This window comes from Talpa europaea (genome assembly GCF_964194135.1).
Source record: "Talpa europaea genome assembly, chromosome: 6".
NCBI lineage: Eukaryota > Metazoa > Chordata > Mammalia > Eulipotyphla > Talpidae > Talpa > Talpa europaea.
Genome location: NC_140072.1, coordinates 54,878,617 through 54,891,127, shown reverse-complemented (window position 1 = coordinate 54,891,127; position 12,511 = coordinate 54,878,617). Strand labels below are relative to the sequence as shown.

At 35.2% G+C, this 12,511-nt stretch overlaps 1 protein-coding gene across 1 annotated transcript in view; it reads left to right on the top strand.

Moving 5' to 3' along the window:
- Positions 1 to 12,511, top strand: part of ALMS1 (ALMS1 centrosome and basal body associated protein) — a gene marked incomplete at both ends in the record, with an annotated part of 137,681 nt that overhangs the window by 17,609 nt on the left and 107,561 nt on the right. Inside the window, 2 exon segments of the mRNA XM_084234837.1 lie at positions 7,725 to 7,920; positions 12,087 to 12,204. Of these exon segments, the coding sequence (XP_084090963.1) occupies positions 7,725 to 7,920; positions 12,087 to 12,204 (314 nt within the window).

Genomic DNA, 12,511 nt, shown 5'->3' with positions numbered 1-12,511 from the left:
GTGATAGAAACTTAACAAAACATGCAGAAAGAAAAGAGGTGTTTTCTAAAATTTATTTTATGATGGGGAGTTATAAGACAATGTTTCCATGGGGAGAAGAATAATTCCATAGAGGGAAAAATGGTTGAAGGAAAGTAGAAGAGTTACATATAGGAAGACAAACCAATGGGGGGAATGGAATTAGATGGGAAAACTTTTGATAGGTTGAGGTTTTTTTGGTAATAAGATAAAAATCAAGGTAGATAATGGATTCTGGATCTGTTGGTAGGATGATAAGCTAGTTTCATCTCCTTATATTCACTTACTGAAGTAGGAGATGATATTATCAGTTGAAAATGAGAGAGTTCAGTAGTCCAGAGGGAGTTCAGAGTTTTAGTAGTGAGATCACCAAGAATATGTAGTATAATTTCCAGGCACAACTGAGTGCACTTGAGTTTCAGTCATCAGTTTAAAGAAAAAAACAGTCTGGGGTCTCCCCTGGTGGCACAGAGGTTGAGTGCTGGGCTGCGAAGCTGCTCGCAGCCTCTGCAGCACCAGTTCCATCCCCAGCCACCGGCGAGGGTCCCACATGGCGCCCAGACCTCTACTGCCACCCACTGCTCCCCTCAGCAGTGTATTTCGTCAGTCTGCCTGTTCTGTTCCTCGCTCTGGCTCTGGTGAATTCTCTCACCCTCCCAAGCTTCTGACTGTACCCAGTGCTTATATAAATGAATAAATAAAATCTTTAAAAAAAAAAAGTCTGAATGCGTGCTTCTTTCTGAAATGTGCTGCTGTATGCTTAGATATAAATGGAATTCAGAGAAGGAAAATGTTCAGCCAGAAATGAACTAGCAAGAAAGTTAAAGATGTTTGTAAACCATTGATTATATAGGTAGCTATGAACTCTCAGATAGGTAAAGAGGGAAATACAGCAAAGAAAGGAATGATGGAAGGTATAAATGTGATAGGATAGTTGTCTTCATAAAGTTAAAGAATGATTGCGGTTGAGAAGTTACAGTAGAGTAAGTGGTCTGTGGAAGTCAGAGGATGACCAGGAGAACAAATGGATAGGTCCTTACCAGTGGTGAAGAATAAATTATGGGCCAGATTCAAATCTTGGTCAAATCAGAGGGATTGTAAGATGAGTCAGGGACTAAGGTTTTACTGTAGAATCACAGAAGGATTGGATTCTCTGGCTTTATTTATTTTTTTTTTTTAAAGATTTATTTTTATTTATTTATACAAGCACTGGGTACAGTCAGAAGCACGGGAGAGTGAGAGAATTCACCAGAGCCAGAGCGGGGAGCAGAGCAGGCAGAAGGACCGAAGTACACTGCTGAGGGGAGCAGCGGGCGGCAGGAGAGGTCCGCGCGCCATGTGGGACCCTCCTCCGGTGGCCGGGGAGCAGCCGGGGATCGAACCGGCGCTGCAGAGGCCGCGGGCAGCTTCGCAACCCAGCGCTCAACCGCTGCACCACCGGGGAGGCCCTGGATTCTCTGGCTTTAAAATACTTCATAGCCCACTCTCCTCTATGGAATGAAGTACTCTCAAAAGAAGAAATTGAAATTTCATAGTTTTCTTATTTTATTTCTAATATCAAAAATGTACAAAACATGTTTCTTTTTCTTTTTTTTTCAAATAAATTTTATTTTTATATTCCCCATACAATTGCAACCCCCTTATTTTGACCCCAATTCCTCCCCTCCCCGAACCCCACCCCCCATAGGGTGTCTCTGGTTCATAGTTTTTTTGTTGATTTTGATTTTCACTTTCTTATAGTGATTCATTTTCCTGGTCCCTTATTTAATTTTTCTAGATTCCTGCTATGAGTGAGACCATCCGGTATTTTTCTTTTTCTTTCTGGCTTATTTCGCTGAGCATGATCCCTTCCAGCGCCATCCATGTTGCTGCAAATTGCATGTGTTTATCTTTTGTGAATGCTGAGTAATATTCCATGGTGTATATATACCACATCTTCTTGATCCAGTCATCTATTTTTGGGCATTTGGGTTGTTTCCAAAGCTTAGCTATTGTAAACAGTGCTGCTATAAACATAGGGGTGCAGGTGTTCTTTGGAATTGATGTTTCTGTGTCCTTTGGGTAAATACCTAGGAGTGGAATTGCTGGATCATATGGAAGCTCTATGTTTAGTAGGCCAAGAAATCTCCACACAGCTCTCCATAGTGGTTGGACCAGTTTGCACTCCCACCAACAGTGCAGAAGAGTTCCTTTTTCTCCACACCCTCGCCAACATTTGTTGTTGCTAGTTTTTTTTAATATGTGCCATTCTCACTGGTGTAAGATGGTATCTCATGGTAGTTTTGATTTGCATTTCCCTGATTGCAAGTGATGTTGAACATTTTTTCATATGCCTGTTGGCCATTTGCATTTCCTCTTCAGAGAAGTTTCTTTTTAGTTCTTCTGCCCATTTTTTGACAGGATTATTTTCTTTGTTGTTGTTGAGTCTCATCAGCTCTTTGTAGTTTTTTGTGATCAGTCCTTTATCATTAGTGTTGTGTGCAAAAATGTTCTCCCAGTCGGTGGGGTTACTCTTTGTTTTTGTTATTGTCTCTTTTGCTGTGCAGAAGCTTTTTAATTTGATGTAGTCCCAGCTGTTTATCTTTGCCTTCACTATCACTGCTTTGGGTGATGTGTCTGTAAAGTTGTCTTTGATGTGCATATCATGTAGTGTTTCGCCTATATTTCCTTCTATGTATTTTATGGTTTCAGGTCTTATGTCTAGTTCTTTAATCCATTTTGAGTTGGTTTTTGTGTATGGTGTCACCCAAAGCTAGATAAAGAAGAAATAGAACACCTAAACAGACCAATTACAAGCAGCGAAATTGAAATGGTAATCAAAAACCTCCCCAAAAACAGGGCCTCCCTGGTGGCGCAGCGGTTGAGCACTGGGTTGCGAAGCTGCCTGCAGCCTCTGCGGCACCGGTTCCATCCCCAGCTGCTCCCCGGCCACCAGAGGAGGGTCCCACATGGCGCGCTGACCTCTCCTGCCACCCGCTGCTCCCCTCAGCAGTGTACTTCGGTCCTTCTGCCTGCTCTGCTCCCTGCTCTGGCTCTGGTGAATTCTCTCACCCTCCCGCGCTTCTGACTGTACCCAGTGCATGTATAAACAAAACAAACAAATAAATAAATAAAACATGCCTCTATAAAAAAAAAAAAAAAAAAACACCTCCCCAAAAACAAAAGCCCAGGACCTGATGGATTTACAAATGAATTCTACCAAATATTCAGAGATGAATTAGTGCCTATCCTTCACAAACTCTTCCAAAAAATTGAGAAGGAAGGGACAATACCAAACACGTTCTATGAAGCCAACATTACACTAATACCAAAACCGAACAAGGCCAACACAAAAAAGGAAAACTACAGGCCAATCTCCCTAATGAACACTGATGCAAAAATCCTCAATAAAATTTTAGCCATCCGAATCCAACAATGTATCCATAAGATAATTCACCACGACCAAGTAGGATTCATTCCAGGGACACAAGGATGGTTCAACATCTGAAAATCAAGCAACGTTATCCAACACATCAACAAAAAGAAAGATAAAAACTATATGATAATATCAATAGATGCTGAGAAAGCTTTCGACAAAGTGCAACAACCATTCATGATAAAAGCCCTTGAAATTCTTGGGATACAAGGAACATACCTCAACATCATAAAGGCCTTATATGACAAGCCAACAGCCAGTATCATTCTCAATGGTGAAAAGCTGAAAGCATTTCCATGAAGATCTGGAACAAGACAAGGATGTCCACTCTCACCACTGCTTTTCAATATAATACTGGAAGTCCTAGCCAGAGCAATAAGACAAGAGAAAGACATACAAGGAATCCAAATAGGAAAAGAAGAAGTCAAACTATCACTATTTGCAGATGATATGATAATATACATAGAGAACCCCAAAAACTCCACAGAAAAACTAATTCAACTCCATCAATCAGTTCAGTAAAGTGGCAGGATACAAAATCAACATGCAAAAGTCAGTAGCCTTCCTATGCACAAACAATAAATCTGAAGAAGAAGAAATCAAGAAAACCATCCCTTTTATTATCGAAACAAAAAAAAAAATCAAATACTTGGGAATAAATCTAACAAAAGGTAAATTATGGACCTATACAAAGAAAACTATAAAACACTGTTAAAAGAAATAGAAGAAGACACAAAGAAATGGAAAGACATCCCCTACTCATGGATTGGAAGAATAGGCATTATTAAAATGGCCATCCTACCAAAAGCAATATACAGATTCAATGCTATTCCAATAAAAATTTCAATGTCATTCTTCAAAGAAATAGAGCAATTATTGATGAAATTCATATGGAATCACCAAAAACCCCGAATAGCCAAAGCCCTCCTGAAAAAAATAAAAGAAGGGAATGGAGGCATCACACTCCCAGACTTCAAACTATACTACAAAGCCATAATCATCAAAACTGCATGGTATTGGAACAAGAACAGACACACAGACCAATGGAATCAAATAGAAAATCCAGAAGTAAACCCACAGATTTATGGTCAACTAATTGACAAAAGGAGCAAAGAATATGCATTGGAGCAAAGAAAGTTTGTTCAAGAAATGGTGCTGGGAAAACTGGGTTGCGACATGCAAAAGAATGAAGCTTGACTACTACCTCACACCATACACAAAAATCAACTCAAAACATGTTTCTAATAGCAAATTGATGATATAAATTTGACTTATTTATTAACTGTAGAAAAGATCAAAACTTTTTTTGTATAATAAATTTTATTTTTATATTCCCCATACAATTGCAACCCCCCCATTCTGACCCCAATCCCTCCCCTCCCGCCCCCCGCCCCCCAAAAAGTGTCTCTGGTTCATAGTTTTTTGTTGATTGTGATTTTCACTTTCTTATAGTTATTCATTTTCCTGGTCCCTTATTTAAGTTTTCTAGATTCCTGCTATGAGTGAAACCATCCGGTATTTTTCTCTTTCTTTTTGGCTTATTTCGCTGAGCATGATCCCTTCCAGTGCCATCCATGTTGCTGCAAATTGCATGTGTTTATCTTTTTTGAATGCTGAGTAATATTCCATGGTATATATGTACCACATCTTCTTGATCCAGTCATCTATTTTTGGGCATTTGGGCTGTTTCCAAAGCTTAGCTATTGTAAACAGTGCTTCTATAAACATAGGGGTGCAGGTGTTCTTTGGAATTGATGTTTCTGTGTCCTTTGGGTAAATACCTAGGAGTGGAATTGCTGGATCATATGGAAGCTCTATGTTTAGTAGGTCAAGAAATCTCCATACAGCTCTCCATAGTGGTTGGACCAGTTTGCACTCCCACCAACAGTGCAGGAGAGTTCCTTTTTCTCTACACCCTCACCAACATTTGTTGTTGCTAGTTTTTTAATATGTGCCATTCTCACTGGTGTAAGATGGTATCTCATGGTAGTTTTGATTTGCATTTCCCTGATTGCAAGTGATGTTGAACATTTTTTCATATGCCTGTTGGCCATTTGCATTTCCTCTTCAGAGAAGTTTCTTTTTAGCTCTTCTGCCCATTTTTTGACTGGGTTATTTTCTTTGTTGTTGTTGAGTCTCATCAGCTCTTTGCAGATTTTTGTGATCAGTCCTTTATCATTAGTGTTGTGTGCAAAAATGTTCTCCCAGTTGGTGGGGTTTCTCTTTGTTTTTGTTATTGTCTCTTTTGCTGTGCAGAAGCTCTTTAATTTGATGTAGTCCCAGCTGTTTATTTTTGCCTTCACTCTCACTGCTTTGGGTGATGTATCTGTAAAGATGTTTTTGATGTGCAAATCACGTAGTGTCGAAACATTTTTTAATATCAAAATTCTATTGTTCTATAATCTCACAAGCCATAAATGAGTAGTGCTAAGTTTTAGGATGTTTCTCTCAAAATTTTTTTTCTGTTTGCATTTGTATGTTTAAATAACTGGTACTAGGTAATGAATAGTTGTGTATTTTTGTTTTTAAACTTCTGAAAAAGCAGTTGATTAATGAATTTTAGATAGTGACAATGACTCAAGAGAAAAAAGTCTTTTTTTAAAATATTTGTGAAAATCTTTCTAAATTGTAATACATCCTTGTATGGAATTTGGGTCATTTAGGAATAAAAAAATACATGTTCTCTTAAAAATATTCAAGTGGATCAAAGAAAAGTTTAGTAATAGACTAAAAACAATGAAAATCAATACATTTACATCTAAGCATAGGTTACTATGAATATGTCATCTTCTCATCTTTATATTTAAATAAGTAAATGTGCAACCAAATGAATTTATTATTTAATGAAAATTTCAGATACATAAAAAACTGCACATTGGAAGTATAGTAAAGAAAAAATGGAAATAATTCTTAGAAAATATAGTAAATTCAAGAAGAAAAAGTGGTTACATTTCTAATCTAGTCAAAAAAAAAAGCTTTAATGAAAGATTTTCATGCAAACATATAGAAGTATAGAGGTAGACTAATGCTACTGGGGAGGAAATTGAGAATGTTAGAATAGTACCAGCTATCAAAAAGGTTTCTGGCCTTAATGGATTCATTGATGAACTCTTTCATATTTTTAAGGAAAATTCAATTTCCTTGTAAATAATAAATATAGAACCAAGTTATGGAGCAAGGTTAGAAAACAAGGCAAAGCTGTCTAAAATCTTGATTAATCTTATGACTATTGTGAAAATGTTAAGGATAATACTAGCAAATATGATTAAAAACCTAAACTACCTTATAAGAGTGTGAGATATAAAGAAATTTATTGATATACCTTATTGGATTTAATTGGGAAAAATTTTATAACAATCAAATTTATGCTTTATTCTTAATCAGGTTAGTTAAATATGCAAATAAAAGACACTTTTATGGCATAATAGGAAGAACTCAACTATTAATACCAAATTTATAAGGAAAATGCCTATAAAACTGGTTATCATTAGTATTTAATTCAACCTGCTACATAGTGTGGTCTGTGTATTGTTGCCAGTCCATGAATTATTTGTTACTGGTTTATCAAAAGACAAGTACAAAAATTGAGAGGCGTTTCATGGTAATGTTATGTTTTGCAGAATTAGAAATCAGATTTTGGGCCTGTGTTTTGCATATATATATCTTTAAAATTTCTTTTTTCTAATTTTTTTCTTTTTCTGTTCTTAAATGCAAATCTGCTTCACAATGTATTACTAAAAAGGGCACAGAGATATTGTAACAGCATAGAAATACACTAGATAAGATTCCATGTTATTTACTGGGATCATCTGTATTCATTTTTTGGGATAGTGGGGACTGAAATTCAACAATAAAGCTTCTAAATATTGGGAAAAAATATACTAAAAGGAGCTAAGAGTCCATTAGAAACTAGCATAGTAAGAATTTGGTAAAATGAGAATATTGTAGCTTTAGGTTTGGAAAATATTTTTTCTCTCTTAATGTAATCAAGTCATAAAATTTAATCATGCACAATCAAATTTGTTGTTTTAATGACCAGAACTAATTCTTAAAGTATGACAGTGATTTTAAAAGGTAGGTAGTACAGGGAAGAGATTTAACAGGTACTTAATATTACGAAAAATGGAAAAAAATACCTTTCCTTTTTCCAAACCATTTTGATTTGACTTCATTTGAATGTCATCAAATTAGAAACGATATGCTTTGTGAATGGACATTCTAGCCTAAATATTAATATGTATCTTAACTCAATAATGACTTAGCATGCTTTCTTTTGAAACTATTGTTTTAGAGAACAGAATCTTGGGATTGTCTTCCTCAAGAAATGGACTCTTCCCAAACTTTGACTACACCTAAGACCAGGTTTAATGTGAGAGAGGAAGAGACCAAAGTGACAGATTTCCCCTCTCTGGAGGAAGGTGTATTGACCCAATCAGAAAATCATGTAAAGGAACCCAACAGAGATCTCCTGTGTTCTCCTTTGCTTGGTAATGCCTCTTTATTTTAACTAGTAATAATACCTCACATTTGTAAAATATTTTGGGCAACAGCAAGCCCTGCAACAACATCCTTTCTTGAGGAGTTCTGTAGAGCTGAGAAAGGTGTTTTTTGGTTATCCACACTAGCCAGAAGGTCTAGATATATTAAATGTGTAGTTGTTATGCCCTCTTGTCATAGAAGACAGAAACATGACTGCCTCTCTAGTGGGATGTGCCCCCTTAGTCCTGAATTTGCAGATTTTCCTTAGGGTAAACTAAGAAATGTCATGTCATCCTTTGACTGTTTCTCTCAGCAATGGTGACACCATGACTCTTAAACAAACAACAACAAAAAACCCCAAATATTTATATTTACCTCATTAGATACTTACAATTAACTAAGGCATATGTTATTATTTTCAAGTTTTCAGACCCAAAAATTAGATAAAGAGCTTAAATGTCTTAGATCAGGTAGATTTTACTGCTTTCTCTGTTCAGTAAAACTAATTTAGTAGTTCTTCACAAAAGGTAAACTCTAAATACCTTTCAAATCACAAAAGTAGGAGATAGAATTATACTGTGGATATATATGAGTCCTTAAGCAATAGGTTAATTTAAATTGTTTTATACCTGAACTATGAAATTAAAAAATGCAGCAACTACATATTTTAGAATTAGTTCTTGTCAGGGGGATGGGATTCAATCCAAGTTGTCTTGTCAGAGTTTTGTAGAAGAGTAGGAATAGGAGTTAACTCAGTAAGTTCTTTTCAAATTTAAGCTAATGATGTATTAATGCCAATGTATTCTCTGATGTGGATCAGCAAAGTCAGTTTTAGTTTCATAATATCATAAACATGTTGATAGCACCAGATTTTATAGTGGAAATAGATGACTATGACTACAGGCCATAGGCCAAGCCTGATTTTGTACTTTACACGAGCTAAGAGTGGATTTTGTATTTTTAATTATTTATTTTTAAAGATTTATTTATTTATGCATATAAGAACTGGGTTGTAAGCTAGAGGTGCCAGGGGGTAGGGGGGGCTGTTCTGTTAAGAGGAGTCACCAGAGAGAGTGGGGAGCAGAACAGGCAGATGCACTGAAATACACTGCTGAGGGGAGCAGAGGGCAAGACAGGAGAGATCTGCTGCGCCATGTGGGTTGTTCCCTGGCCTGCTGGGGATTGAACTCGGTGCTGCAATGACTGGTGATAGCTTGATAGTGCTGTCTTTAACCCCTGCACCATCAGGGAGGCCCTGGATTTTATATTTTTAAAAGGTATATAGAAACCAATAAAAGAATATGACCATATGTGACCAACAAAGTTGTAATCATTTACTAGCTGGACTTTTATTAAAAAGTTTGCTAATTACCAGTGTAGAGGGTAAAATGAGACTATATAACATAAGATGGCTGTTTTTCAACTTGATAAAAGAAAGAATTCTCTAATAGAGCCATTTAACAGTGGAAAAAGCCTATATAAAAAAGCTAGCAAGTGAGTTTTATATCATTGCAAAATTTCAGGCAAAATCCTATAATAGAATTTCAGCATTGGAGATGAGATTGTGGCTTCTAAAATATTTTCTAATGAGTTTTATAACTCCAGCTTCTCATTTACTATAGATAAAGTAGAATATTTTTATTTAGTACAGCAATTCCTGGATCTGATGGCCAGTGGAAATTTCATTATTGTTGTTTTGTAATGCATGAAACAGTGATTGTAGTTTGTATTAGTCTCACCATTGGCAATTTTCATGACAATATGTGGTGCCACAGTGGTTAGGTATCTCACTTTTGTTCTCATAGTGATCTAAGCCACCAACAGCTGTCCAAGGCTGAGGAAATGTGAGGACTTCGTTTAAAAAAAACCTTGAACACCATGGCTAGATCTCAAGCAGCTTAGATGGGAGGCTGAACGTGATGGCTGGCAACACAACACATAAGAATTATATTAACAAGAAAAAGAAAAATTCAAATGTTGTTGAAAACCACTCAAAAACAAAATAAACAAACAAAAAAAAAAAACAAAGAAAATGAATGTTTCCTAATAAATAAATTAAAATTCTTACTCTTTAAAAAAAAAGGCCATGATTTAAAGAGGTCTAAAGGACTTTTGTTACAGTGGTTTAAAACTGAGTCTCCAAGTCAGGGCCAAAGAAGAGCATACCAGGTGGTCTTTGGTGATAAAGGTATTATTATCTTTTAGTTTTTCACTTTTAATTAATTTAGTAAATAAATAATTTTCTTTTGAATGCCTAGAAAGGTGCTTTGCTAAGTATTGAGGATACAACTGTGAATAAAGCAGACATGAAATTGACAGTTTAGTGGGAAACTTAACCAAAGACAACAGAGTGATAGTTATGAAAAGGAATGTATGCAGCATTATAGGTATTCTGAAATCAAGAAAGTACACTATACCAACAGTGAAAGCACATTGAAAGTACAATTCAATGGTATTTCTGCTGCTGTTATTACATTATCATGGAAATAGTCACATTGAAAGCAAAATTTATTTTTAGTAAAATATCACTCGCCAATCCACTTTAATGATAAATAGAATGCTGTTGGTTTTATAGTTTTGTTTCTTATTAATATTTAATTTTTTTGTTTTGTAGTTGCATACATACTATAAGAAATAAGGACTTTATATCTAATTTGTACATATTTAAGGACATTAGAATAAGAATTATTTAAGTCAGCATTCAGGAATCCACAAGAATTTTTTTCTTTTAAGTCATCAATTCTCAAACTTTCTGTCATAGGACTTCCTTACATACTTTAAAATTACTGAGTATTCCAAAGAGCTTTTGTTTATGTGAGTTACTGGTATTTTCTCATAGTAGAAATTAATATGGAGAAATTAAAATATATTTATTTATTGACTCATTAAGGAATAACCTCATTGCATATTAACATAAATTACAGTTTTATAGAAAAAATAAGCTTTCCATTTCCAAAACAGAAATATTTAAAAAGTAGCATTGTTTTGCTTCAAAAAACCCCTCCATAATCTCTGACTTAATAAAAGGTAGATTCTGATATCAGCTTCTGCATTTGTTGTGTTGCTATGTCATATATGGTATAGCTTCTGGAAAATTTCCCTGAATCTTTGTGAAGGAATGAGAATGAAGAAGGCAAATGATAACTTAATATTGTTTTGGATATAAACTTGACTTTTAAGTACCTCCTGAGAGTGTCTTAGGGATGCTTTGGAGCACATAGACCTTACTTTTTTTTTTTTTTTTTTGTAAGTACTAATATCTTTATTATGGCATAAAGCATTATTTTATACATTAACTCAATTTTACAGTAAAAACATTTTATATACAACTGTAAATAAAATGGCTGCACATATAGCTCCAACATAAAAATGGGTTGTATTTTAAAAGTTAATTGAGTTGATACATAAATTGGAAAATACTTTCTCTGTAGAAAAGAGTAAAAATGGTAACAATTCCCAGGCTTAGCCCGACAAGACCATTTAGACCAAGTGGTAGCTGAATTATATATTTACATATATTGTTTGAATTCTGGGATTCAGGAGAATTTTTAGCTTCACTTATTCCAACAGCCATGTTTTCCATAGAATTAAATTGCATAAAGCAGAATTCCTTTTAATCTTCCTCCTTACTCTTGATTTATGCCTGATTTTTATTTAGGCTATTCCATATCAAAGTTTTAGCAGTTCCTTCCCAAAGGATGTATCCTTTTATTCTTCTTAATGGGGCACCCATTCCTATTCAAATCTTGAAATGTTTTGGTTGTTACTATTGCACATAGACCTTACTTTGATGTAAGTTGGAAAGACACATAACAGTTGAGAACACTTACTATAAAAAGTTATAATGCTTAGATTCAGATCTTACTCTGGAACATGAACTATTTGAATGTAGACAAACTAATATTTTTGAAGTCTTGTAATCATATAAAACTGAAGATGGATATAATTCCTATCCTTTGAAGATTGTCATGAGAATTAAGTGAAATCCTGTCAAATGTTTGGACTTTGTCAGGGGGGATCAATAAATGGTAGTTACTGCTGCTCTTGTTACATTATCATTCTTGTGCTTGCAGAAAGTTTCAGATGTCAGTATATTTAGGCTTTCTAAAGCATTATGAGAGTAAGCTAAATAATTTTTAGCATTGTCAGCATTTTTATATTTGAAACCTTGCAGTCATACAAGACAACTTTGCTTCTCCTGATTTGCCTTTGCTGACATGTGTGACACGAGATCTAGAGTTTGGGCCTGATTCCTTATTTCAGCAAAGTGAAGTAGATTTTGCACCTCTGAGGTAGGATGATTTCTTTTTTACTTGTAAGGAATCTTTCTACTCTTTTTTTTCCTTCTATATTGTTAGTAGTATTAATGACTTCAAGCTAAGGTTAGACTTTGCTGTGGGGGTTAGATATTCTCAGCAATATCCAGAGGTAACAAAGCATAATGCATATTAATATGGTTATAGTAACGTGTGGTAGAAATGACTTGTATCTACTGTAATCTGGTATCTCAGTCATGGTTTAATTTAGAAGGCACACTGTATTTTCCTTCTTTGAAATCTCCCCTTTTGCTGTACCATCAGTCCACCACCATTCTATGAA